The sequence below is a fragment of the Vespula vulgaris genome, chromosome 20, assembly GCF_905475345.1.
Source record: "Vespula vulgaris chromosome 20, iyVesVulg1.1, whole genome shotgun sequence".
NCBI classification, from domain to species: domain Eukaryota; kingdom Metazoa; phylum Arthropoda; class Insecta; order Hymenoptera; family Vespidae; genus Vespula; species Vespula vulgaris.
Window position 1 is genome coordinate 67,491 of NC_066605.1, and position 27,924 is coordinate 95,414.

Consider the following 27,924-nt stretch of genomic DNA (forward strand, 5'->3'; position numbering starts at 1 on the left):
TAGATCGGAAAAAGAGATCGATCTCGCGAGAAGTGGATATACGCGCGTATGTACGTACGATACGTCAATGCGATATCGAGGAGAGAAGGAAAATTCAAAGATGATGGCAAGGACGACAGTTTTTAATGGGAAAAATTCGGAAAGGACGAACGAGATAACGGAGAAGATCGATGATGGCTTGCTCGAACGTGGTTTACTACTGTAGTCGTTGACCCTCTGGGTTAACGGAAAAGAGAAGAAAGGAAAAAAGAGAAGCTTCTATTAGTACGGAACAAAGATGTACTCCATTTAGTGACGTTTCTCGAGCATAGTCCTCGGGGTCGTCAAGGATACCAACGAAATGCGCACGCAACATTGCGGTCTCTCTCTCTCTCTCTCTCTCTCTCTGTCTCTCTCGGCCTTTCTCTCTTTCTCCCTGAGAAAAGAGACAGAGAGAGGGTGAGAGAACGAAAGATGGAGAGGGGAAGTGGGAAGGCGAAGAGGGCCGAGGAGGATCTTGGAGGCGTCTGGAATACGCGCCTTAGCTCTTACATTAGAGCACCAAGAGATATATATCCCAACCAGGCCACAATCCTACGCCACTGCCTGGATACTCGGATTTCACGACATGTTTACAAAGATCCTAGAGATAAGTTGAGAATGGCCGCCGCGCAGCCCCATGCCTTCTCCAGCATGGGTGTAAGGTGACAGCTGCCTGCGCCTGCGTTATGCTTGCACACAGGGTGTCCGAAAATTAGCCGCCCCGGGGGCCCTCGTAAATCACGAGTTCGCGCCACGCGATTGACCCGTTCCAGTAACGCCTCGTAACTTTCGCCGAATTGAAATTTCCTCCGTGATCCATCCTCTTCCTTTCTCTTACTTCCTACCTCTATCTTTCTCTAGCTTCGCAGATGACATTCGAATTTCGTTTTAATATTCGGATATATGTATATTACCGCGATCGTTTCGTCCTTCCTTACGTTTCACTCGATTCGAATCGAGACACCGAGATTTTCTACGAAACCAAGGGAAGAGTTAAAAAACTGGTTTGGCGATTAACAGACCGATAACCGACGCAATCGTTTTAATCCGTTCCCTCGACGGGGGAACGCGTAAAAAGCGTTGATAAATTTCTACGATAGCCATCGATGGATTTCGGCGATTATTCTTTTGTCTATTACCTTGCTCTTAATAGATAAAAAGAAAAAAAATAAATTATGTTAAAATATCACAAGCGTCCAACGTCGCGTTTCTTTCTCTCGTACGTGTACACCAAAATGGAGGACGGTGGTCGCGGTTGAAGCTAAATGCGCGAATGCCATAAAAAAGATACGTGTACGTTTCTTAACAAGCCGAGACACCCCGTATAACGTGGCGAACGCGCGCGTTCCCGTGTTCGTCTACTCTCGTCGACGTTCTCCAAAGTGTTCTCATGTGAGAGTATGTCCCCCAATCCGCTCTCCCACACAAGGAAACAAGAAAGGGAGAGAGAGAGAGAGAGAGATGTCGTTTACTTAGTACCCTACGAGCCCACCTTCGTACCACAGCTCTGTGCATCTGTACGTACATGCGATCTTTCTTGCGTGTACGTACGTGCGTGCGTTGGATACTTTTGCAAGTAAAATGTATACAATGTTATCGAAATTATAATCTTTTTTGTTTTGCTTCGATACGATATCGTTGATTGCTGATAATGCGAATAATAATTTTACGTTATAATTCTAATTCTCATATTACATCCTCTATTACACAACGTTCTAAATGTTGTGCGCAGAATCGTTAATTACGTTTCTTCCACGTACCAACGAGAACTTGACCGATAGTTTGTGCATTATCCTAAGTTCACGTATCGCGGCTGTCCGCGCGCTCGAGCGACTCTCACGAGCATCGAACTTTGTTGAACAGTTAAATTCATTCACGTACGATAGCTCTATGAAAACTGTTCGAATCGTGAGCTTTTTTCTATCAATTTCGAGTAACTCGGACGGATCAACTACGAGTTTACGTCCGATCTGCAACGTTCGGAGGACTCCTGGGACAGGCGTGAAACGTGAACAGGCATCCATAGGAAGACGTGCCCAGAATTCCCCTTTTCTTTTCGTTTCTTCCTTTTTAGAAGGATGCTCGTCCAACTTCCATCAGAGCTCACAAATTCAACGGCACCCGACGTCTCGTTGTTACAAGAGGACGTATTACTTTGATTATTACGATCATTGCAATTGTTATTAGACTAAGAACTTTGGGGACACGCTTGAAAATTTCTTATCGTAGTTCTACCTAGGTCATTTTCGAGGACTCGTATCATTGTAGAGTCATACGAAACCTTATCTCTCGATATGTTCGGCGTGTACGCGCGCACGCATACGAACAAATTTGCACGTGCGTTCCTACGAGTTAAACGTGCAACAACGGCGCGGGCACCGGTCGATAATACGAAAATTTCTGACGCGCCTTTGGAGGAAAGAGAGAAAGAGAAAGAGAGCGAGCACGTGCTGCCCTTTTGCAGCACGACAAATAGGAATTATCCGAGGGATGGGAAAGCGAGCCGCGTTGGGGGTTGCTTCGTTGCGAATATTCGACAAAGGGGATTAGTACGTTCGCATAATGAGGGATAAGTGCGAGGAGGGTAGTCGGAAGAATCATTCGCCGACTGTAATCTCTTTCTCTCGAACCTTTTCCTTCGTTTTACTCGAAGGATACCTACCGCTAGATCGTACCCGGGAAACTTTCCTTGCGTCGGGATTGCATCTCCGATGAAAGACGAACATTTGAGGCTATATCGAGAGGAGAGTTTTGCAATTTTCTTATCATAATGTTACGTTGCACATATCTGATACGTACAATATTTCCTCGTTATTCATAAAGCGTCGTGCCAAACAAGGGCACGTCGTAACTCATAATATAGTAGAAACTTGCGTAAGAAGAAAGTTAGATGCTGAACTATATGCATTGCAAATTAGGAGTATGTTAGCTCACGTTGTCCTTGGGAACTTTATGTAAAGTTTTCAGGGAAATTTGAGAATCCATCTAACGGAGAACGCAACAACCCACGACGATGGGGACGATGTAAGTGATGGAAGCGCTGAAACAAACTTCCTACCCCTATTTCGCTTCCTCTTCATTAGCATAATCGAAAGACGCAGGTACAAGTTTCTTATCTTGTCTCTCTCAGACTTTTTTCTCCTTTCGAGGAAGCTTCATTTTTAAATAGCTTCACATCTCGTACGAACGATAACGGAGTTTTTCCACAAAAACGTCCAATTCCGTGATTCAAATTACTTCATTTCAAATTGGAAAATTTTAATCGTCGTTTTGGTCGCGTCCAATTATTAGAATATTTCACATTGTTATAAAAAAGGGAAAAAAGCGGTACGCGTACCGCATTATTTTGTTAACGAGATAGCTAAAATAAATTATATTGTTATCGCTCGATATTTCGTTATCGGATAGCATTGCGAAAGGGAAGAAAGCCGAGAGTTTATTTTGACGTTAGGACAAACGGAAGAAGCTAACGCATCTCGACTCGAAGGCTCGCTTATCGTACACCGTGATCGATAATAAACGAGAAAAGAGAAGACAGTCTTCTTTCTCTCTTTCCCTCCGCAGTTCCGAGAAATCGAACGTTATGACGCACCGACGCGGACGGCGGACCTCCCGTCAAGAGGAACGTGTCCTTTTACGAACTTTGACCTCTCTTCTATAGACGTGGAAGAAAAATAACACGTAATGGTGTCCAGACGGAGCTCCAAATTTCTCGGTGCACTTTCGACAATAACAATGCTTTCCGTTGTTTTTTCCTGAAAGTATCTACATACGTACCGTTCGTACGTCGCATTGAGAAAAAAATATGAAGGAACTACCAAACCTGACATAATAACTATGACTATAATAATTGATCGAAGAAACAAACGTATCTTGAAACGTCTGCTTGAAAGGTCAGTTGCGTTATGTGATTTTCACTTGGATTTCGATAGATCGCGAGTAAGTCCGGATCTTACCACGCGAGGAGGTTGTCGCGAAAATTTTTTGCTCATGAAAATCCTCGTTTAAAGATGAATCAGGAATGTGCGCAGATAAGAATTGTAGGGAATCGAGGAGAGACCGTTTGTCCTATCGAGTACCACGTTCAGATAAAACAATAACGAGTGTTTTTCTCGGCTGAAGGCCAAGAGCGCGACCGTCTTCCGTTTCGTTTAGATGCCCTCTTGTTTCGCTCCAAGCCTTCTCTTCCACACACTCTTTCTCTCTTAATGCGATGACAGTGTACGGTGTAAGCCTACGATCGAATTTGATTTTCTTATATTTTTTAAACGGATGCGTACTCTCGAATGTTCTTCGACAATGGCCTATAGAACGAATATAGAATGATTCGACGATTGAATTATTATTCTTACTCATCGAAACGGTACGATATGCATAGGTACGCTTTAATCGAATACTAATTGTAAGATGCCGATTGGTTTCTAGCGGAAGTGGAATGAAGTAGAATGAAAAATAAGTAGATAAAGAAGGAGAAAAATATTTGTAATCGATCTATCACACGAGAAGGAAATAAGAGAAATCGTGATAAGAAAGGAACGAGGATGACAAATAGGAGGAAAAAATAAAAGACCACCCTGAGAAGGGACGCGTCGTCGCTAATTCAGCAACTATCGAAATTTACATTCCACCGGCCTTATCAAGATCGTCCCCGAATCGTTTCCCTTAATTACTCCTTCCTTTCCCTTCTTCCTTTCGCTCTTCCAGACACTTTTACCATTCCTCTCCAGTTCACCTAAAAAAACCTGTCCTTAAAAGCCGAAAATGCGACGATCTAACCGATTCTCGCCAACGAACGGAAACGTCTATGAGCGTCGCGTTAGAAAATTTCGCCAAGATTCCTTTTTTCTTTTTGATTTTTTACTAAAACGCAAATTAAAAGTTCCCTTAAGACACGCCATTTTAAAGAGTGAAACTCGAAACGAATAAAAAATTTGTCTATACCACGTATCACTCTTTGCTTCCTAGTTTTGATTCGATTCGGGATACTTTCTTTTCTCCAGATCGACGACGCGTGCGAAAAGACAAACGGACGACGGATAAAAGCGCTTTTCCATTTTCTCCCTCCCTCTCCCTCCCTCTCTTCCCCTTGGGATCCCTTCCCCTTGGTGTGTATTGCGTTCACGTTCTCGAAGAAATTTCAAGCGATAAAAGTAAATACGATCTAATCGATTCTGTAACAAAGAAACTCCAAATATCGTAGTATTAATCAACATGTTTTAACCATTACTGACAACAAATTTATTTTAATTTCTTTAACCCTTTGATAATAATCTATAAAAATTGCATATCCGAGTAGACAGATAAACACAGTCGGATGAATAGAAGAAAAAATTGGCCGAAAGGTTGTGATTTTGAGCTAATATTTATCACTTTTGAAAAAATTGCACGCACGGGCGCGCACCAACATATTCGAATTCTTTGGAGGATGAAGAGAGAAGGACCGAATACATGGCAAGGAATCAACGTAGACAGAGTGAGGAAGATAAAGAGATGGGGTAGTAGGAGAGGGGGTAGTAGGGAGATGGAGGGAGTCGGACGACCACGTGACCACCGGGCGGGGGTGGCCAGGCGACATTTCGCATGCTCAGAACACGCCAGGCTGCGGCGTATCGCACATTGAGGGACGCAAACAGAGGGAAAAAGAGAAAAAAGGAGATTAAAAAGAGAAGAAAAAGAGGGAGAACAAAAGGGAAAAGATAAAGAGAGTGAGTTCGCCGATTGCACACCTCGTGAAAAGTTGTGCTCAACGTCGTTCGGAAAATTCGTTACAAAATCGCTACAAAATAATATCTCGTACGAGAGGGAGAGAGAGGCAGAGAGAGAGACAGACAGACAGACAGACAGAGGCAGAGAGAGAGAGAGAGAGAGAGAGAGAAAGAGAGAGAACAAAGTGCGAAATAAATTGTCGAGGAAGAAAGAAGGTGGTTACGTTCGTGTCGCGCGTGTCATATTCGTTTGTTTCGTTTGAAAAGGAAGAAAGAAATCAAAGAGCAGAAAGAGGAGAGTGAAAGGGTTGTTTGGAAAGATTCCTTTTTCATTCGAGAATTGTGCATCGTTCTTTCTCTTTGTAATTGATTCTTTCTCCGATTTTTTTCTTCGATCGACGACTGAGAAGAACAAAGAAGAACACAACAAGTTTTATTCATTGAGGAGCGTGCTTGCAACATCGTTCTGGACGCGAGTCCTTCGTTGGCGAGATGCTACTATGGATGTGGAAAGTGCGAGAAAAGTGAGATAACGAGAGACAAAGAGAGAAACAAAGGAGATCTCTCTCGCAGGAAAGAGGAAGGGAGAGAGAGAGAGAGAGAAAGAAAGATTTAGACAGAGGAAGAAGGTATACCGTGAAAGTACGTAATTGCGCTTCTGCCAGGTAGGATACTTATTTGTTATTTCAATTTTTAAGTATTTTATCGGCAATTTTAAAAAGATTCTTAGATGTTTCTTTCTTTTTTCTTTCTTTTGTTCTTCTCTCACCATGTCAAAATCACATGGCCCGTCAACTTCGAAAAATATCCTTTATGGAGGCAGCCTCTTGTTTCTTGAAGAAAAAAAACTCAAAATATAAATATATAAGATTAAAAAAAAAAAGAAAATAGCAAGCCGAATATGTTTTCCTCGAGATTTCGTATTTCATAGAATTTAGGAAATACGAGAAAAACTAGAATACACAGACTGGTAATATTTTGTAAGAAATTGTTATTGGGTTTTTCGCCTTACACTGTTATTTATATTGACAATTAGTAACAACACTCGGAAGGCACGTAGACGAGCATGTATAAATGTTAACGCGTACAAGCTAACAGCTGTTGAAAACCGTCATTATCAATTGAGCATGCGTAACATATGCATCTAATTCGGCTCGTTACCAGTAATGTATTTTAATTGGCCGTACGCGCTCGCAGCATCAAGGAACGCGAGCGTTTACTAAAAGTTCTTCCGCGCTAAGGATAATCTCCTAATCCCGTTTAGTAGAAAGCCGCGTTGCTTTGCGAAAGAATGAAGGATTGATTTTTGATAAACGAAGTTTTGGGATAATTGTTGTTCGGATGTATGCGAATTAGCGAATCAAGTTGAAAGAGAGACGTAGCATTTCGAGAATATTTAATCGATTAAATAATTCATTGGTACTAAAAATCAATTGGAGATGTTTCTTTTGTCAAATAAATGGTATAATTGTAAACTGCTTCTTTTTTTTTTTCATTATCAATATCCTTAGAGTGTAACAAGGAGTTACGACTTCGTCAATTTATTTAATTATTTATATTTGTTTTTTCAAATAAATAAATTTTCATGGTATTGTTGGGTCGAGCGATAAGAAAAGAAAAAAGGAAGACAACGATATCGCGGAAAGAGAAAAGTGTTTTTGGAAAATCGACGAACACGCTTTGGTAGGCACGTCGAGTCGAATCCATCGAAAAGCAAGCATCTTAAAAGCGGTTGGTCTCTCGAATTTCTTCTCTCTATCCCTTACACATTGGTAAGGTCTGCCAAAGGACCCGTACCAAAGCCCCTGGGTCCTTTCGGACAAGAACCTTTTGTCTTGCCCGGCTGCAACTATCCCTCTCTCTCTCTCTTTCTCTCCTTATTTTTCTTTCCCTTCTTTCGAGCGCGTAAACGGAGAAGGAGCTAGAAGGATCGAACGTGTGTCACGGCCAAGAAGGAAGCTGCGAGTCGCACGCGTTTTCGTCTTTTCCCTTTGAAAGAGAAAGGATCTTAACGAGGACTGACGAAGAGATTAGGTATAATACGTACACGTGTGTGAGCTTCATAGAAGCAGTTTGTATGCTTGAAATAAAAAATTAGATAAGTATATATCCTAATTACAATAGAACTGTCAAAGTGTGATAACGATATACGTACATGCTCTCGCGTCTTCGGTTATTATAGTATGTGCGAACTAAGCAGTTTCTTCCAACGACGGATACATTGCTGGTAACGTCTGTCTGTCTGTCTGTCTGTCTGTCTGTCTGTCTGTCTGTCTGTCTGTCCGTCCGTCCGTCCGTCCGGCCGGCCGGTCGTCCGTCCGTTGTCTCTCCGTGTCCGTGTGTTCATGTGCGTACGCACACCGGTAGATAGTCCGTTTAGATAAGCGGAATTCCGTTCATCTCGTTTCTCTTGCTTATCGTTCTAGCGAAACTTGCAACGCGACTCGCAAATCTTTCGGCCGAATCAGCGACTATTATTCTTTTTTCTTTTCTCTTCTTTTTCATTTCTTCTTGCTTTTGCGAAACTCTCCTTCGTCGTTCCTTCTCGATCGTAAAAAGATTACAAGCGATTAGAGAAAAAGTATGAAACATTAATACGCACGCGCACGCGCACACGCCTAACTCGAGTAGTGAAATTGAAAAGGAATTTCTGAGCGTACCAATAAAGAATATGTAATAACGTCTATGCTCGAAAACGTATCAGAACGAAGTAGTAGTTTCGGTCGCCTCTACCCTCGTTACCTCCGCTCTGAAGATTCTCGACTTAACGAGAGAAAAGCTGACTCCGTTCTTTCTCCTTCGTTTTATTTCTTTTCTTAAAGCAAAGTCGTGGAGCTCTCGCGCTTGATAGAGTTACGAGTTGCGTTCCGAGACTCGTCCGTGGTGTGAAAGGGCCCTTACGCAAGAGTCTCTTTCAGCCACAGCGATGGAGCTAGCGATGGAGCTAACGACGGAGCCGGCGGCGAAGGTCGGAGGTGGTCGGAGGTAGTCGGACTTGGAGGTAGACTCACGCACAAGGGCGGAGCACGCCGAGAAAAAGAGAAAGAGAGAAAGATAGTGACTTGGCAACATAAAGAATACGTAATGCAAAACGACGCGAAAAGAGATTTCATTGGCCGACTCCAAAGGTGTTCCTCGTGCACGCCTACCGATCCACCGTTCTCTCCACCTCCTCTTCTTCGACACGCAATTGGCAGGGCTTAATGACGTTCTTCGTACTAAGGCCGAGACCCTTTAAACGTCCTTCCTATGTCCTCCCCATCGGAACCATCGGCAACTTCGAAATCGAGTAGCCAAAGACTTTGACCACTACTGCCGTACTTGCTCCTGACGGAATTCGAAGATAAAATCGTCCGACTATTGGGACTGATCTACCAGTTTTATTGTTAACCCTTGAAAGTTTAATACGTAAAGAAATCATGTTAATGCCATCGTGGGTGAAATTTCATCCCACAGTATTATCTTTCATTTTACATAGCAATAGGAAAAATGTGAATGCGATTAAAAGTTTTTATTTTATTATTTAATATCGGATGAAAGTATGGAGATTAATTATTGGGCTGAAATTTCACCCACGATAGCTTTTAAGGGTTAACGAAGTAATTCATTTATTTATCAGATTTTTCATCCTACATGGAGATCCACATATTGCATAACAAATTACATAAAAAAATATTCACGGAATTATCGTACGAACGTCCCGCAGAACCACGCCGCGTCTCCATTATAGAAGCCATTTCTCTTTCCTTTGTGCGATCATAGATCGAATACTTTTGAAAGAACGATCTTCGAAAGTAAAATTTTCAATCGGCTCGTGTGCGTTCGTGTTTTAGGTAGAGTGATATGTTAACCGAAGACAATGACCCGACGAAACCAGCAGGCGTTTTAGACAATGCTGGCAACGTGTCTTCCTCGACGGAGGCCTCGGTACAGCACCCTCGCAGCACAAACAATGGTGGGCAATATTTCTCTAACTCCATTGGCGTAGAACCCGAGAGAAAATGACGTGATAACGTTTCGAGTATCAATATCATCACATGCGATTGTCCAATCGCTTATCGTTTCATTCATTATTTTCATTTAATTCCACGGAGTTCGATCGGTTATGAACGAAAGAGCGCTCTGATGAATTTCGCTTGGAATAGAAATATCTGCTTGACTGTGTTATATATTTGCTTGTTCGTACGGGCAGAAACCGAAGTTAAAAACGAAGTCCAGGACTGTCCGGAGAACGAAAGTGTGCCGGGTAGCGAATTGTACATCGACGAGAATGCCGAGGAAAAGGAGCAGGAGTATCCGGATTCTATGGAAAAGGCTGACTACGGTACTCTCTATGGCGCCAATCAATACTATAACAGGTATGCGATTGATTATCGCCGATGGAATAGTATGCCTCTAGATAGTTCCATTATTTCCTGGTCGCGTTGTGATTATGCGATTAATGATGACGACGGCGACGACGTCGATAGAACGTCGTTCCCTAATCCGTTCAGTTTCGAGTGTCAAGAATATTGCGTTTTGTATTTTACATAGAAACAGCCCGCGGTGATTCAGGCTTTCATTTTGCTTGGATGTTTCTACGTATATACGTACGTCACGTAATTTGAACTCTGTGGTTAAACTTGGTTTTAATCAATGGCGGATGATCGTTTATACTTTATGTTATTCGTAACTTTATTCGAAGCCCATAAGGAACGTCCGCTAAAAAAGTGGTCACTTTTGATTTTTATTCGAACTCGACAGATCGATAGAACAAACGTTTTACGACTATATCATAAACCGCTGGAGATAATCGAAGATACTAAGTAAAAAGGATGACGTGTTTTTTTTTTTCTTTTTTTATGGCTAATCGCGATACGATAAAAAAGGTTTCGTACGCGAACGCACTTTTTCGTCGTTGTTCCTTCGATTAATTGAGATTAGCATCTATTAATTCGATTTTAGCATATACAATTCGCCTACTTACGGATCGACGACGGGCACCAAGAACACGTCGAGCTTGCAAAGCTCTTATCTAACTTCGTACACAACCCCAAGCACGATGACGCAGTATTCGTCGTATGCCGGCTACAATAGTGGTACCACGACGTTCCCTAACGTAGGACAAAATATATCCTCGGCTTCCCAGGTGAAAAGCAAGAGAAAAAAATATGCGCGCGTGTACACGTTTCAAACGTTGCGATGAAAAATAGACTCGAACCATCTGTTTGTTTAAAACCGAACGCATTTATCTTCCTTCCCAGAAGCTGGACTATACCGCTTATGGTAGCAGTTTGTACGGAAACGACAGGGTACCCCTTCAATATTCTGGCTATTATCCGATGCCTGGTTACCACACGACTCATACGTCCTTCAACATAGGAAATCTCAACTTTGCTGGTAAATTAAATCATCGCGTGCATGCGTTACACGGCTCCAAAAAATAAGTCTGAATAATTATTCTTATCGTTTCATTCGTACGATCATTTTTAAAATTGATTTATTGCATCTTATTAATTGTCTTTTTCACGCAAAAACAAAAAAAAAACAAAAAGATTCGACGAAGACAGCACTCACGCTGGACGCGAGCGCTCATGATGCGAGTGACCCGACCGCACGAGAGACCACAAACGTCGAAGGTAATACGAGTCATTTCGGATCGATCGTATCGCTTTATCGCTGGTATTTTCGATAAACGTCAACACCGGTTCGGAGGATCGAGCGCACGAGTCTGTAAACTTACTTTGACGAGCATACGCTCTAATTCAAAGTTTATCTGCAAAAGTAACAATATTAATTAATCGTTCGTGATCATCGAGAAAAACTATTGAATCCTTTAAAGAGCGATTGAAAGATCAATTAAATCGAACGATATTTTTTCCATAGGGACTACAGCGAAGCCCTGCAGACGCGGTAGGCGGCAGAGCGGAAGCGGAAACAGTATCGGTTCCGCGGACACGACGGAAGCCGGCCCCGATCGTATATTCATTTGGGATCTCGACGAAACCATAGTCGTGTTTCATTCGCTTCTCACTGGTCAATTCGCTACGAAGCACCGAAAAGATCCTACCTTGCTCGCACAGGTAGCCTACAGGATGGAGGAAATGATATTTAATTTGGCCGACACACACTTTTTCTTCAACGACATTGAGGTCAGTCGAGAGGTCTCGAATATCGTTATCTCTCTCTCTCTCTCTCTCTTCTAGATCTCGATCGAAATACGTTTGATGTTCTCAAATACGTCCGGACACATCTTACCCAACCACGTATCTCGTTGTTTGTCAGGATTGCGATCAAGTACACATAGACGACGTATCGTCAGACGACAACGGACAGGACCTATCCTCGTACAATTTCGCAACGGACGGCTTTCAATGTGCTTCGGCGAACAACGGTATATGCCTAGCCTCCGGGGTACGCGGTGGCGTAGATTGGATGAGAAAGCTCGCCTTCCGTTATCGCAAGATAAAGGAGATCTACTGTAATTATCGCAACAACGTTGGCGGTCTGCTCGGAGCGGCGAAACGCGAACAATGGGTCCAGCTGCGTTCAGAGATCGAAGTTCTCACCGATAATTGGCTGACGTCGGCCGTCAAGTGTCTCAGTTTGATCAACAAGAGAAGCCATTGCATCAACATTCTCGTAACCACCACCCAACTTGTGCCGGCCCTCTCCAAGGTCCTTCTATTCGGTATCGGTGGAATATTTCCTATAGAGAATATTTATTCCGCATCTAAAATAGGTCGGTGTACTACCTCAATTCGTACAAGTTGTTATCGAAAAAATACGCATAATTTTGTTTCCTCTTTGCTTCAGGAAAAGAGAGTTGCTTCGGAAGGGTGGTGGCTCGTTTCGGTCGTAGATGTACGTACGTCGTGATAGGAGATGATTCCGACGAGGAGACGGCAGCGAGAGCGCACAATTTTCCTTTCTGGCGAATAAACAGTCACTCGGATACTCAGGCGCTTTATAACGCTTTGGAAATGGGATTCCTTTAACCTGCTTCCCTGATGAGAAGACAAAGGCAAGAGAAAAAGAGAAAGAAGAACGAGGACGTTTCTTTAAAGACGAGTTCTCTTTTGTGAAAAAGAGTGAAAAGCTTATAGCAAAAAATCAACGATAAGGATGAAATGAAAAAAATGGGTCCAGGGTCCACAAGTGATATATAACAAACGAATGAAAGTATAACGAGCGGAGATAATTAAAAAGGGGTGAAAAAAAGATGAAAGTATACAAAAACAGGGTGTTTTCTGAGTATCTGCGATAAATTTCTATCATAAATATATAACGAATTTATCATTTGAACGAAAAAACTAATGTATCGCTGAAAGCTTCGAAAGTACGTATATCTCGGCAGGATCACTTTCAATCCTGAAGAAATAATAAACTCGTGTGTTAACTTCTATCGTTAAGATACGGTTCGCAAAAAATGGGTACGCGCATACATATCTGAAAAGTATTCAAATAAAAATTGAACCTTTTCGTTAAGCGTTTGACTCCAATCGTCGGAGATCCTTGAATAGATCTAATTTGTCGCGTACGATCAGTAAACACCCTGTAAAATTGACAGTCGAACGAGCTTATTTTCAGTCGATCGTTCAAGATCTTTTCGAGAAGAAATTTCATTTTTTTCTTCTTTTCCCTGTTAATTGCGACAAACGATTCATCCTTTCTGTGTACTTAAAACAAAAAACGGAGCACGGTACATACCGGCTTTTTTCTCTTCTTCTTCTTCTTCTCCTCTCGTCTATTCATTTCCTTTTTTCTTGCCTCGTTTGTCGATACTCGCGTAAAAAACAAAACTAGCAAAATCTAAAACGTCGTACGTCTCTCGGTTCGAATTCATTTTACTGTTTTAATTGTTCTTTTCATTGTTTCCGTTTATTTTCAAATGTAAAATAAGAACGAGCACAAAGTTATATTGATTTTAAAGTTATACTTTAGTATTAAAAGAACGATGTATAAACTTTCGCCTCTAGTACATACAATAGCGTGACACTCGACGTGCGTTGCGAAGAAGTTAACAAACACGTGAATTTTATTTTTGCCGTGGAAGCGATCGACGTGAACAAGCGTGAGATTAAAAAACGATAGGAGATTAATAATTATTAAGAAAACAGAAATTAATAAATATAAATATGTGTGTATATGTACACTATAATGGAGAGAGAAATTGAGAGCGGAAGGGAGGGAGGGAGAGAGAACAGAAACAAGTGCGAGAGTGATCAAAATTAATTAGATAATCTTATTAAAGCATAGGATGGGACACGATTAGCGCAAAGTTAAAGACGTTGAACGACTGTGAAAGTAATTTAATGTAAGTTTCATGAAATATAAGCTCGTTAGGGGGAGACTGTAATTCGAAATATAATCAAGTTACATTGTACAGCGGCATTTTATGTTTTATCGATCATCGAGAGAGAGTTAACGAAGGGAGAAAGAAGCAAGACGAGAAAGAAGAGACGAAACGAAAGTAAAATAACGAAATAGATATTTCTTCCTGTTGAGATCGTATGTACATGCAACGTATACGAGCGAATCGCTATCCGTTTCAATTCGCCAAATAGTTTGCGTTTCTCTTTCCTTTTTTAAATTCTATTTAAAGGAAAAGAAAGTAAAAGTATATCGTTGCAAGTTCGACGATCGTAAAAATGTATGTATGTACGTATGTAGATACTTCGAAATAAGTATGTACTTTACTTTTTTCCTTCTTACGGACAAACGCACAAACGGCATACAATTACATCTCTCTAATTTTTATCATTAATAAGAATAATTAAGTGTCTTTTAACAATTCGAACAAGTCGAAAGGTAAAGATCGCGTATCGACGTTCCAAAATTTTGTTTAATGCATGTTACCTCTTTGTCGCTGGTTGTGATGTAGCCATTATTGACCTATAAGAACCGTTTATAAGGAAATATTTATGAAATCAAACATAATTACTTTGTTATAATAGATTCTTATCGTTAGAAAATTTTTAGCAATTTTTATAGCGACAGCGTATTTTTATAAAACGCTTTCATTAAAGTCTGATAGATCTTTTCTTACTTATGGTATGGCTGCATCACCATTCGCCGCTTACGAAGCGTGCGTGCATCGAGTAAAAGATACGACACAAATCAATTTACCTGTACTTACGTCAATCTTCTAATACACATACGATACCATATCATACCACGCCATACGTCAGATAATTTGCATTTCTTTCTGGTAATATATCCCGACCGATCAAAACGAATTAGAGGCTACTTCTTTGCCCAAACAAACAGCACATTTTAATTTCCAAATTACATAAGCATAGATTAATCGAGCCTCTTCAAATATTTGACTCTACGATTAAAGATATACAAAAACAAAAAAAATCTCACGAGAAAGCGATATCGAGTAATTGTTGTTAAAAATATTTTTTTCATTTCCTTAATCCTTTTCTTCCCTTCTTCTTCGTTTTTTTTTTTTTTTGCATTCAATAAAAAAGTAACATGCTACTAAGAAAATATGAACAGTCAAGTTCGTACATAGTGATACGCGCGCACGCACACACACACACACAGACAGACATCTATAGAGCGTGTAGTTTACCGCATAGAGAGAGAAAGAGAGAGCTAAGATCGTTAAAATCTATTCTCCGTAAGAAGAAGAAAAAAATAATAAATCCCTGTTATATCGTAACATACGTCGGTGCGGTCAAAACGCCGCAATTGTTATCCTGTTGCGCCATAAGTATGTAACCATCGTTACCCCAGTAATTTGACCATGAATTCTTTATTAGCCAATAAGCCTTTCCTTTCAGTATACCATAGCCAACAGCTAAGACGGCGTGATCCAACTTGTCCTCCGTATTACCTAAATCACAAAAACTCGATGCATGCAAGACATAACTACTAGAGTTAGAAGTTAAAGATAAAGATTACTTACCGCACGCGGCTTCGTAATAGACACCATGCGAATAAAAGGAAAATGTTTTGTGAGATGCGTCGATAGCGACAGAAATTGGACCATGGTTCGCTAGAGCTATCTTTAAAGCGTCCACGTTTCCCGGTGTGACATTAACGTATCCCGAAATCTTAGCTGCCATAGTAACATTGTTAACATGACAAAATCCATCCTAAAAGATATCGCAAAATGATTTACATTTCTGAAGAATAACGACGAACGAAGTTGCACCAGGACAAAACTTGAAGACTTTGTCAAACTTTTCTCACCTGGCCTAAATAACCGCCATATTCATCTTCGGATGGTAATCCGCCATGCTTCATAATCCACTGATAGGATCGAAAATCCTCACCGCCATCGCATCCGTTATTACCAAAGCCCCATGAACAGTCGATGAGGGCCTTGTAAATAAAAGAAGAAAAAAAAAAAAAGATCGTAATTCGGCACGGTGAAAGGAAGGAAGATTTCTTTTGTCATCAATCAAACTGTCGTACCTGTTGAGATAAGCGTACTAACTTTCCATATCTCATATAATACGCCCCTTCCACCGCACCGGTTGTGCCAAAACTCCAACAGGATCCGCATACAGATTGATCTGCGGTATAGACGATTTCGTTATACGAAATCTTTCCTCTCATTTTTATATACGCGATCTTTGTCATCTACATTTATACCGATATACGTCACCTTTAACGGGTGTCACAGCACCATACAGCCTCCAATCCAAATTGTCGGGAACGCTGGCTATCTCTCTTTCGATATCATGAGGAAATGGTTCACCGCCATTGTAACCTTTTGTATACTGTTTGCCACGCAAAGCTTTCATTTCAAGAGCAGAACGATCGGCCAGATGATTCACATCCAGTTGATATCCCAAGTTCGCACGGTTGATCGAATGAATGAATCTGCAAGATTTCACACATGTTCGACTTTGATCTTTTGCCCTGTTATCGCAAAATTTAATATGGAAGAAAAGGAAGCGAGAAGAGAAAACGATATAGACCTCATATTCTGTCGAAATAATTCCTTGCGTTTAATATGTTCGGTTTCGTTCTTGTAATATTTTTTATGTGTTTTCTTAAACTTCTTAAATGCTACATTTACGTGCTCATCATAATTATGAATAAATTCCTGCATAGGATTGAACGTATATATATGTTTATCTCCAGGTCCAGGGAAACTAATGCACGTAGAATCTAAAATTGCATATCATATATATTTTTGTATGGCAATTCATTAGATTTAGATTTATTAATATTATGAGAAAAAATAAGACAAGTACTTTCCGTAACTCTGAACACATCTGGGCTGGGAGCATCGAAGGAGTACCAATCGTAATCCAGATAATAATGATCGTAATGAGAACCGAGCAAGCTGTTAAAACCGATCATTTCGTATCTCACCGGTATAGGTTCCTTCTTTTGCGGTAGATATGGAGATTTCTGTGGTGCAGTAGATTCGTATATTAAAAAGGACAAACGAACGAACGAACAAAGCAAGAAACTTATCGACTAAGCTCCATTATCTCATCTTATCATTTCAATACCTTATAACGTATCCACAACGTATACTTATTCTGTTTGTCACCAAAGTTTTCAACAAGCCTCCATTTTTCACACGACAAACCATTTAAAACATCCTCTCCGATACACTAAATATTAATTTTTTATTATATCACTATATTCCATTAACGTATAAATTGTCAAGGGTAACGAGAGAGGAATAATCGTATACCTCCATTCCAGTTGTATCAGGAATAATACTCTGCGGATGAATCTTAAAATCGCTAGAACCATTTACTTGAAGACACGTTTCTTCATTCGTGATAGATTCCGTAGTAATAGGTGCAACTTTGATACTAGTACCATACAATCCTTTACTGGCAAGTTGGAAAGTCTTAACTATTCCTGGAGAAACGAATTGAGCTTGTTCGCATAAATCTAACAAAACCGACATTCATTTGAACCGTTAAAAATCCATTGATTACCTCCATAATAATCAATTCGACTAGATCCACTTTTCCCATCGTACCATGCATAAAAAGGTTCGCGTATTTCGGCGTACGGAATGTACAATGTACCTTTTGCAGTGTAAGCTTTACTAAATGTCGGAGATTTTAACTTCTCGGCATAAACAATACCTGAAATAATATAATTGGAGAGTACAAATTTGATAAACGTGTAAGGAGCGTCTTATATTCTATTAGAATAAAGTAATTGAATTAAACTTACCGAGAAGTATTAGAACCAAAGCACATCTAATGTGAATCATTGCACACTAATGTCTATAACAGAAATAATAGTTTCCACAAGAGTCGAGTTCGCTCGATTGTTGCTCGAAAGATAACAAGGTGACCTATGTAATTTATTTTATTGTTATGTATCATAATCTGTGATGATATGAAAATACTTAATACAATATAACAAACAAGTTAAATAACGTTTAAACGTAACGAAACGTAACATTTATAAAACACATTTTTAATTTAGTTCTTTTTTTTTCTTTTAATAAGAATTATCAGAAAGTACCTTGAAATAAGTAAATAAATTTTTTTCTCGATTTGAAACTCCTTATTCTCTAAATGCGTAATTCATTTTCTTCTAACTTGTTATCACCTTCTCTTCAATTTTTTTATTCTTATACTTTAGTCTTTTTGGCTTATAGTGACTTATCTGTAATAAGCAAGAAAAGAAAGAAGAAAAAAAGAGCAACAACAAGTAATCATCTTTCTCTCTCTCCCACTCTCCCTCTTTCCCTCTCCCCCTCTCCCTCTCCCTCTCCCTCTCTTCCTCTTTTTCAATTCAATTAATGTCAACACGAGCGTCGTATATACATTAGACATACACAAGTATATCAATCAGTATTACCAAGCATTCGATATTGAAAATCCCCAAACAAAAGCCTATTCGTATTTACTTAGATAAAAGTATAAACATAGAACTTACTATTTATTATTTATAACAGATTACAAGTTAATGCTACTAGTGCTGGGATGAATTTAAGGAGAAACGGTTGACGTGATACGTATCACGAGTATCGGATTCTTAAAAATATAAAACTTTTGTTTAAATGGCGAAAGTAATAAACGACGAGTTTTCAGACACTTCCGTTTCCTTTTCATTATCTCGGTATTTCTACGAGATTAAAGAAATGCAGTTATCGCTAGTTACATCGTTGTCCATGCATATTTGACGTTGTTAACAACGATAACGTACTTACGACATATGCGTATATGTTTGTCGTACGTATATTGCGTATTATTTGCAACTTGCTACCGTCGAATTTTTATAATCGTCAAAAATGTGAGAAAAGATAGTGAAAGTATTAGACCGTAAGATTTATTTGACATTAAGATATAAAGGAAGTATTTTTTATCGAAAGAGAAATTGTCAATGGTGTTATATTTACGGTATTATATCTCCTTTTTTCTTTTTTCTTTAAATTAATCACATTACCAAACGTGTTTTACTAATCGTACATCTTTAAATTTATCAACGAATCGTTAATGCGATATAATATCAACGATGTCGTTGGTCTCCGATGCGATTCCTCATATGGACGTAGAAACAAATATGGCAAAAGAAAAAATAAATTTAGATATCTTAGAAAAGATCGAAAACGATCTTGACATAGACGATATAATTTCTATATTATTTCTAATGGCTAGCGATTATAAGAATGTATTTCCGAAAGTTTTCGAACTTTATTGCAAAGCTAAGGAACATGGAACGTTTGTGATAATAGAAGTTGTCAAAGAAAATCAAGAAAATTGGGAGGACAAATTATTAGAATCTATTTGTATTTGTAACAATAGAAAAGTCATAAAAAAATTGGGACTACGATATGAAGATTTGAAGAAATACTACCTGTCAAATTGCGGATTGTATACAAAACAATTAAATCCGATTGCAAAGTGTTTATACATATTATGCGAATCGTTAACCGAGGAAGAAACAAAAGCGTTGTTGCATTCCGTCAAAGAGGATAAAATCTTTCTTTCCATCGACAAGGATAAAAAGTACGAAGCAATGCTGGAAGATATAGATCAATTGGAATTACATCTATTATATTGGATGAACATAGGATATATCTCTATTTTTTCAGGTACATTATCTTCCGATTCTTTCCTAATATTTCTTTAACTTTAAAATATTTTTTTTTAAGTTCTTTGGTATCTCATACAAGACTAATCGATCTACAGCCAAGGAAGGAAATTTAAAAGATTTGTTAAAACATTTGAACGCCTTTGACGATATAAAACAAGTAATTCGAGATTTAAAATGCTACGACAGGAATCGAAATATATCGAGCGCGGGTACGTTGGAAGAAGCAACTTCTTTCTGTCAGACTAATGTAATAGAACCTGGCTACAGTGACAAGAGCATACGTAAGATAAAAAAGGGATTGTGCGTAATTATAAATGAAATAAATTTCCGTGGACTGCAGGTAGTATGAAATTTTTTGGGAAACGTTATATATAACTTAAAATCTCCCCTTACGATCGATTGCTGTCATTAAAAATTTTAGTACGAAACCCGTTTTGGAACAACGGTAGATGCCGATGCATTATTGAAAACGTTTAAAGGATTTGGATTTACCGTTGATATCGTCGAAAATTTGACGAAACATGAAATACTTTCAACTATCAGGAATCTTTCCAAGCAGTTTGGATGCGACTACGACTGTATCTTTTTATGCATATTGAGTCATGGCTATAAAGGTAATCTCCACGAACCAATATCGCGTTCCAATGTGCGCTGTTCTAATAAGTATATGCAACTTGACAAAGTTTATATTCAAGGAGGTATCATCGCGGTCGACGAGAAAGAAGTATCTATCGAAAGTATCAGTAATGCTTTCTGCTGCCCAGAATTTAGTAAAATAATAAAGATAGTTATTATTCAAGCTTGTCAAGGAAAAATAAGAGGTGAAAGTATAAGTATATTCAACGGTATTTGACGAAGAAGCACAGTATATTTAATAGCTATATCGTTTTAGGGAAAGTTCTAAACCACGATAGCATAACAACGGATGGGCTAGATGAACCTGTGACAGCCGATATAACGGCACGCATGAACTTTTGTATTTTTATGTCTACGTTGCAAGGTTTTGTGTCCTTGCGCGACAAACGAGAAGGTATTGGGCATGAATTTCGACATTTTCAACAAATTCTTACAACCCGTCTATTTTTTTTCTGTACGTAGGTTCGTGGTTTATTCAAGGATTGTGCAATATATTCCAACGTAACAAAAGCTTTTTTGAGTGCGTAACGAAAGTCATCGAAGTGATACAAAATAAGCGTGGAACTATAAACGACGATTGTATCGCCCAGTTGCCTGAATTACTCAGTTGTCGTTTACATAGCGATTTTGAATTACCGCAGTACAATCCTTAGGACAAAGGGAAGAAATTCTTTTAATATAATGTCTGTTTTGTGTATTTACTCTTTCAAAGTATTTTATTACTCGTTGTACACTTCTGCATATTATATATTTATAGTATTTTTATGACGTGATACACACACACACACACACACACACACATATATATATATAGAATATTTATACATCGTGAGAACGTAATGAAAAAGAAAAAGCAAAAAGATCATTTCAGCAGTGATTTTAAAATCCGCGGTACGATTCCCAAAGAAATCATAATAAAGTTATATATTATATCCGTTGCGATAAGCGATATGTAATCGTTGAATAGTACGATATGATGTTAAAGATAAAAGAAAAAACATTTTGGAAACGTACCAAAGTATGCGACCGTTGCACGGTGCTTTTTTACGTTGCTATTCGATCGTCACGGATAGCAATTGATACGGAGTAAACCCGAAGGCCACCACGCGGAGCTCGTTGCTTCCGAAGATGCACGGAGCATCGTTAAATCTACTAAAATTGTCGTATTTCCAAGCACCTTTGCTACGTCGTGTTACCGATCAATTTATATTTGGAGCTTTACAAGTCAAACGAGACGGTTGAAAGTATCGTGTGGGTGTATATGGGAGATATATAAGAGGAGGGTCTACGTTAGAAAAAAGAAGAAAACTAATTACCTGAAATTAACGAGAACGATACGGAGCCACGTCGAACGCAAAAACGGTTGAATAATTCGCGTCGCGTATGCGCACAGCGCCCCTTCGACGTACTCGGCGCCGATAAATGTGTAGGCTTTGTTTTGTCTTCCCGACTGTTACGACGAAATAGCGTGCGATATAGAAATTGCAAAGGAAAAAATCCACGAGGCACTTCAACGATCGGTATCCGTACGTCTCGTATCGGTGGATGGGTAGTTTTTAACTTTGCTAAGATTCCCGCCGCGCGCGCACTACTTCGTCATTGGGCATACGCGAGTACGCCGTGACGTACACTTTGAATCGTACACCGTGAATCAAAAGACGAACGATTAATAAATCGTACGAATAGTTGAAGAATTAATCTCTACATTCGTCGTACGTCTATCTCGCATATAATATTCTGAGACATCGACATTTGCAAAGTTCGCGTGTGAAAATCGAGTGTCCCGAAAATGACGTTTAACTTATAATTTAAAGTCGTGGATACGGACTCGGTAGTACTCGGAAATAATTGAAAATGCGTTCGAAGAAGCCGGAACGGGAATTTCTTCGAGGGAATGTTCCGATGGCGGTAAGAAGAAAGATGATCTACGTCGGACGTCACCGAGGAATATGATATTTGGAAAATAGCCGTCTTCTCTCCGTGCCAGGGTAAGCGAGCAAAGTACTCTCTCGCGCTACTTATCGAGCGGACGCGAACGCTCGACGCACGTACTTGAATTCTATGGATATCGCGGACAAATCTTTTCGTTTCGACGTACGTTCGCTGGATGATTCGTGCTTTTTGTCTTTCGGAAGGGAATAAGGGTATCGGGGACGGAAAAAAATGAAATTCGATGAAAGGGATGGTTTGCGCTTTTACAGAGATGAAAAAAAATTGCAGAAGCACTGATCGGAAAAATAACATCGTCTGCCATCTCGAGACGTATATTCGAAATCGTGCTCGTTGCGTTGGTAAAAAAAAAAGAAGATTAGGACAGCGATTTTACCTCGAGTCGATAATGCAGATGCGTTCGCGATAAGAAACAGCGCGGCGTGGATCCGCGACGAATGCACGATCGAGCGACGAGATGCTTGTCGATGACGCGGAACGCGGTAACGTTCGGAAATTATCCTTGGCGATCGACGATGAGCGTCGACACGGTTTTAGCGTCGAAAGCGAGACGATCCGTGGGTAATTTCTAATTACTTTGTATCTCGGAGGGGAAGCTTCGCGATTTGTTACGATTCTCCCGATCGTTGTTTACGAGTCTATCAGTGATTATTCGAATGATAAAGAAATATATTATTTCGAAGCCGGACATAAGACTGAATCCAACGAATAGTCCCAAGAGTCCGCCGAACGAAGCTGAAACATCATTCGGACGATCAGACGAGAGTATTTAACACCAATAGGAATGGATAATAGCCGTCCGTTCGATCGGTTCGCTTATCGTTCATCGTAGAACTTACCGAACAAGTTACGCCAATTATAATGAACTCTTCGACGATACTGAATGGCTATCAAATCGCTAAAGAAGACATGGATTATGCTTTGATTTTGGGATCCTTCGTGTTTCCTTCGAAGAGAAAACTCATCGTTATTATCCTCGTTAGAGACGACATAGGAATAATGAAAAATTGCGATTCCATGGGCTCGACAAAAGTCGAACATTTGTCTTTTACCCGGTCTTCCTTAGGTAACGAAATCCATCGAAGGAAACGTTGGTATCCAGAATCCCTTGGGAAACGTCTACCGGATATCGAAACAAGGTACAATCGGGGATACATCCGCAAGGTCTCTCGTACACCACGTCCACGTTATCCTCGAGCGTAATTCGTTCCGTGCCCTCTCCGGGCCACGACGTGTCGTACCAAGCTGCGAGAGAGAGAGAGAGAGAGAGAGAGAGAGTGAGAGAGATCTTTTCCTCATTCGGCGTTACTTCAAACGAGTCGGAGAGTCGAACTCCGCCATTGGAGTTATACCTACGTCTGTACATCGACAAGCACTCGACGTCCTTCAAATTGCAGACTCTGGCATCTGAAACGTTCAATGACAGAGGTATAAGGACGTCGAAGAGCGTACGAGTTCTAGTTACTTTCTCCCGAGCGAAGACGGACGTCGTCGATATACTGACCGTTCGATGGAAAATAATATGGGATGCAATCGCACTTATTCCTAATGGTATTGGCACGGCATTCGGCCATGCAATTTATGTAGGAGTATCTTCCGGACGTTAATCTTCTGTAGCCAACGTCCTTATCCTTCGGTATCTCATCCCCTTCGTCGCTAAAAATGCAATTTCTCGTTGATATCGCGAGATCCTTAACGTCCAACATCGCGTAAGTTTCTTCGGGCGAGACGCTGAGGAACGCTTGCCTGTTCAAACCGATCAGCTTGTCGTTCGCGTTGTGGTCCGGATAATCGTACGGATAGTGAACCAAGACCTTCGACAGAACGCGACGAACTCGTTGTTAACCTCTTTCGATAATCGTGAAAGATCGTTTGACGATTGAGAACGCGCGAAGGAATCTAAGGAAACGTCACGTGGCTCGCTCGCGAGATTTACCTTGACACCGAAGGATCCGAGAATGGTCGCGAAGTAGTCCTCTGGATCGGGATTCACCGTTACGGCCAGACCAGTTTGATATCCGCACGCTGGTATCTTTCTCGGCTTCGAGCTTGAACAAGAGAATAATACGAGTGTAAACGCGACGCACGCGTCCTTCTCCGCTCGAATTAAACGGATCGAAACGATCCTTCGTATATCGACTCAAGCATTTTCGTACTCGTACGAATTTTCGACGTCGCGCGGCGAGACGTAATTGAAGCTGCAACAGATACCGTCCCTGGTCAGTATCCGATCGAAGAATTCCTCGCACTCGAACGAGTCGTCGTTCCACTTGCACGACGTTAGGAGATCGCTGCAGTTCTTCGTAACCTTGAAAGTTTGACGTTTCTAGAAAAGAGGGCAAGACCCTCTCCGGGAGAGAAGGATCGTCCGTTAGTTGTAAATTCCATCGTTACCTTTTCCATCACCTCCGTTATCGTTAGTCCGTTATCGTCAATAATGTCCTGCAAACGAGTAAGATTTTCCGTAACGTCGTGCTCGAACACGCCAGGATCGAGTAACTCCAAAAGCAATCGAAATTCTTGAACGAGAAACTCCTTGGACACATTCGACGGATATGACCTACGGAGAAACGTCGACGGTCTCTGAAGCGGACGTCGAGACGAGATGAAGCAAACGAGCGATGAGACGAGGTAAAGCGATCGCGCGTATCCCAAACCGTATATATACTCACAGCATCTCGACCAAGCTTCTCGTCAGGTTGAGGGATATTCGATTGATATTGCAAATCGTTACAGCGGGAAACGGATAATTCCATATACCTCGATGAGTCGTCTCTATCACCGTGAGCGTTGGATGAGAAGCGTAGTAATCCCAAGCGATCTTCATAAGGACGATCGCACAGCACAAGGAGCCGAACAAGACGATCGCCCAAATTATTCTGAAGGAACGATACGAGAACGAAAGAGAGGTTGAACGTTGAGTATTGGGAGTAAGTGTTCGGGAATCGCTTTGGAAATGGCTCCGTACCGTTCGATTTTCGAACGTTGAGATTGCGCGACGTACTTGTACCCGTGGAGTCCTGTCGCGAGACAAAATTCTCGGGCTTGATTCTTGAAAACGTTCCAGCGGATTTTCTTTGGCCCGGAGGAATCCCTCCTGCCGTTCTTCCTCAGCAACCTTTTCATATTCCTTCCGTCGAATTCGAGAATTTCTTTATTCCCTCGTCCTGTCTTTCCTTCGCTCGAATCGAAAGCTCGTTCCTTTCCCTCTCGCGTTGGAGGAAAACGCGTAGACGCGAACTGAGCGGTATTTGAAGCGGAATCGTCGTGCGTGCGACGGCCACCTCGTACGACTATAAAATATTCATTCAATGTTTTTCATCGATTCTGCTCGTCGACGCGATAAATCCAACCTAACCGATTACATTCGATATGCAAATGGTAAGGGCATCGATCGGGAGAAACAGCACGCGTGTGTCGTATAAAGGTGGACGTAAACCGAGAGCCTTCCTTCTGGCGACCTTGACATTAGATGGCAGGATATTCCCTTTCCATTCCGGAGAATAATCAACGTTAAAATCATTTCTCTGGAGATATCTGGAAATGGGAAAAGAGTCGTCCTACGTATGGATGAGTCTACCGCGGAGCTGTATGGGGATAGAATTCGGAGCGATTGTTTCGTCTCGAAGGGAATGGATGGCACGTATCTCGAACCTCGAAAGGAGGAGATGAACCTCGTGGAGGAACGGAATATTTGGACGTATCGAGCCACTCGTCGTCCTGGTCCTTCGATCGAAATTAAATGCTCTCGATGCGACCGCGACGCCAGGAGGAAGGAAGGCGATATTGAAAGTCGAAACGTATCCTCCGCAGCCGTCTCCGTAGATTCCCTTTCTCTCTGTCTCTCGTTCACTCGAGGACTGTCTCGGCCGAGTGACTCGGTTGTTCGGATATTAAACTTTGAAGATGCCGCTTCTCACCGCTCTGCCGTGTCTGACTCAGCGAGTGTCATTAATAACTCGGAGGAGATAGATAAAGTGTTAAACACCGTGAACCGTGTGCTCGAGCACACGTCATTAGCCAGACTATTGAAGGGCTCTGATGCTAATGCGGCTCGCGAATCCCACCTAGAGAATACCCGGTCGCGTATCGCACCTTGAAACGACGATTTTCTCTTCCGGACGGAGAATAAACGCGAGAGAGACTCGGTAAGGCCTCGATCGATGCGCTACGATCGAGAAGACGTAATAACAGGCAATGTAGCGTTCTTTTCTCTCTCTCTCTCTCTCTCTCTCTCTCTCTCTCTCCCCCTCTCTCTCCTACCGTGTAAACGATATCGATATAATCCAATATTAGGGCGATATCACGGCGGCACGAATTCAACGAGCCGAGGAACTTTCGTTACGCGACGAGAGGGTGGCCGCGTGCGACGTTTTAAATCGGGACCGGGGATGGGAATACTGGAAAGGGGCGAAAACTGGTATTTGATATCAGCCACCCTAACGATTCTCCGAGACACTCGAACGAAGCGACGCTTCGACTTCGGGGCGGGGATGAAGGAGAGAGAGGTTAACGGAGACGAATTCGAATCGACTCTAGATCGTTTCTCACGCAACATCCGATTCGATTACGATTTAATTGTCGATCCGTGCGAACGATTGCATCGTTGACAGCCGATTGCCGTCTATTATAAATCGAAATGACGTCAATCGTATCCCTTGAGGACAAGAAAGGTGCGTTGATCCGGCAGAAAATGTTTTAAACCGGTCGCAAAAGCGAAGGAACGACTGCGAGGAGTTGCTTCAGGGAATCCCGCAGTTCGGTCTTTAAACGCAAGTATAGTGGGGTAATTTTAATTATGAGATAGTTCATCCAGCCTTCTCGTATAGGGAAAATTACTGATCGCTGGGTCGTACCGGGCTTGGTGGATGGGGTAACAATGTATTATGCGTTCACCCTGTCAGCCCCTCGTGCTAACCGCAAACCCCTTCTATTCATCCCCAACAATTCGTTAACTGCTATCGAATTGACTTCTACGGCACGGTTGGTTTAGAGCGCACGCTCGTTAAACCTTCTCCGTTTCGGTGTTTCTAGCATTCGACGTTCGTGTCCTCTTTTTCCATCCATCTTTCTTCCTTCCTTTATTTTTATATTTTGTCAGGATTTCGAAGCGAAAGCGCTCTTATCATCGGAACCGGGAGAACGCGTAGCAATTTGTCAAACTTTCGGAAAAAATCTAGCGAGGGGTCGCGCGTCCGATGGAATTGTTTAAAACTACCCCGCTGGAACGTTTCACGGGTTCTCGAAGAGAAGATGGATAAAAAATAGATAGCATAACCGTACGAAGAGTTTCCCGGGGATTTGTGTATCCGTCCATACAGCGTCTGTATTACGAGGGCGAGATTGCATTATGGGGACGACGTATTTCGCGGCACATTGAGTCGACGGACTTAAAAATACACCCGCTCTTTTCGTTCTCGACGAAAAACGAATCCAGCTCTCAGTCCCCGCTCGGCTCCCGCAGATTATTATCATCCGTCGTCGTCGTTGTTGTTGTTGTTGTTGTTGTTATTTCGTTTTCTTAAAAAGAATAACATTTAAAGGGTTGACGATCGAAACTCGACCGATCGAATTCCATTGTCATCGTTTCCAA

General features: G+C 41.1%; 4 protein-coding genes and 1 long non-coding RNA gene across 7 annotated transcripts; 2 read left to right on the plus strand and 3 right to left on the minus strand.

Moving 5' to 3' along the window:
• Positions 1–5,593: 5,593 nt before the first annotated feature.
• On the plus strand, positions 5,594–15,164 carry LOC127070998 (eyes absent homolog 4). Of its 3 annotated transcripts, none has more exons than XM_051009684.1 (9): positions 5,594–6,391; positions 9,560–9,681; positions 9,919–10,084; positions 10,671–10,854; positions 10,970–11,105; positions 11,261–11,344; positions 11,592–11,857; positions 11,991–12,447; positions 12,522–15,164. In XM_051009684.1, exons 2-9 carry the CDS (start codon positions 9,570–9,572, stop codon positions 12,701–12,703), a joined length of 1,587 nt encoding a protein of 528 aa, XP_050865641.1. In that variant the 5' UTR covers positions 5,594–6,391; positions 9,560–9,569; the 3' UTR covers positions 12,704–15,164. The 3 variants fall into 3 exon arrangements, with proteins under 3 accessions (XP_050865641.1, XP_050865640.1, XP_050865642.1); XM_051009683.1 differs by having other exon boundaries at positions 5,594–6,368; XM_051009685.1 differs by having other exon boundaries at positions 5,618–5,726.
• Positions 6,643–9,562, minus strand: LOC127071015 (uncharacterized). The gene is made up of 2 exons (XR_007784808.1): positions 8,387–9,562; positions 6,643–8,267 (listed from the first exon to the last, which is right to left on the minus strand). It is a non-coding gene; the product is annotated as an uncharacterized LOC127071015 (long non-coding RNA).
• LOC127070997 (digestive cysteine proteinase 1) lies at positions 14,003–18,382 on the minus strand. The gene is made up of 12 exons (XM_051009682.1): positions 18,168–18,382; positions 17,871–17,994; positions 17,627–17,779; positions 17,374–17,546; positions 17,186–17,290; positions 16,922–17,081; positions 16,643–16,835; positions 16,327–16,544; positions 16,134–16,234; positions 15,909–16,040; positions 15,622–15,811; positions 14,003–15,549 (listed from the first exon to the last, which is right to left on the minus strand). The coding sequence occupies exons 2-12, from the start codon at positions 17,908–17,910 to the stop codon at positions 15,365–15,367; spliced, it is 1,650 nt and encodes a 549-aa protein (XP_050865639.1). The 5' UTR covers positions 17,911–17,994; positions 18,168–18,382; the 3' UTR covers positions 14,003–15,364.
• A 194-nt stretch (positions 18,383–18,576) lies between these two features.
• Positions 18,577–21,146, plus strand: LOC127071003 (caspase-8). Its single transcript, XM_051009691.1, has 6 exons — positions 18,577–19,743; positions 19,841–20,085; positions 20,167–20,359; positions 20,441–20,566; positions 20,638–20,775; positions 20,844–21,146. Exons 1-6 carry the CDS (start codon positions 19,164–19,166, stop codon positions 21,032–21,034), a joined length of 1,473 nt encoding a protein of 490 aa, XP_050865648.1. The 5' UTR covers positions 18,577–19,163; the 3' UTR covers positions 21,035–21,146.
• A 142-nt stretch (positions 21,147–21,288) lies between these two features.
• On the minus strand, positions 21,289–25,457 carry LOC127071016 (sodium channel protein Nach-like). Its single transcript, XM_051009714.1, has 10 exons — positions 25,300–25,457; positions 25,004–25,210; positions 24,726–24,891; positions 24,488–24,639; positions 24,268–24,379; positions 23,836–24,145; positions 23,688–23,738; positions 23,384–23,576; positions 23,171–23,277; positions 21,289–23,066 (listed from the first exon to the last, which is right to left on the minus strand). The coding sequence occupies exons 1-10, from the start codon at positions 25,455–25,457 to the stop codon at positions 22,900–22,902; spliced, it is 1,623 nt and encodes a 540-aa protein (XP_050865671.1). The 3' UTR covers positions 21,289–22,899.
• Between the last annotated feature and the right edge of the window lie 2,467 nt (positions 25,458–27,924).

Coding starts and splice junctions, on each gene's coding strand:
- LOC127071016 (XM_051009714.1), bottom strand. CDS start 25,457: ATGAAAAGGTTGCTGAGGAAGAACGGCAGGAGGGATTCCTCCGGGCCA. Junction 24,892..25,003: donor AGAAGCTTGGTCGAGATGCT/GTGAGTATATAT, acceptor GTTTCTCCGTAG/GTCATATCCGTCGAATGTGT. Junction 24,146..24,267: donor TCGGATCCTTCGGTGTCAAG/GTAAATCTCGCG, acceptor GTTCTGTCGAAG/GTCTTGGTTCACTATCCGTA.
- LOC127070998 (XM_051009684.1), top strand. CDS start 9,570: ATGTTAACCGAAGACAATGACCCGACGAAACCAGCAGGCGTTTTAGAC. Junction 10,855..10,969: donor ATATATCCTCGGCTTCCCAG/GTGAAAAGCAAG, acceptor CTTCCTTCCCAG/AAGCTGGACTATACCGCTTA. Junction 11,345..11,591: donor AGAGACCACAAACGTCGAAG/GTAATACGAGTC, acceptor TTTTTTCCATAG/GGACTACAGCGAAGCCCTGC.
- LOC127071003 (XM_051009691.1), top strand. CDS start 19,164: ATGTCGTTGGTCTCCGATGCGATTCCTCATATGGACGTAGAAACAAAT. Junction 19,744..19,840: donor ATATATCTCTATTTTTTCAG/GTACATTATCTT, acceptor ATCGATCTACAG/CCAAGGAAGGAAATTTAAAA. Junction 20,567..20,637: donor TTGTCAAGGAAAAATAAGAG/GTGAAAGTATAA, acceptor ATATCGTTTTAG/GGAAAGTTCTAAACCACGAT.
- LOC127070997 (XM_051009682.1), bottom strand. CDS start 17,910: ATGATTCACATTAGATGTGCTTTGGTTCTAATACTTCTCG. Junction 16,545..16,642: donor TTATTTCGACAGAATATGAG/GTCTATATCGTT, acceptor GAAATCTTGCAG/ATTCATTCATTCGATCAACC. Junction 16,235..16,326: donor TGCTGTGACACCCGTTAAAG/GTGACGTATATC, acceptor TCTATACCGCAG/ATCAATCTGTATGCGGATCC.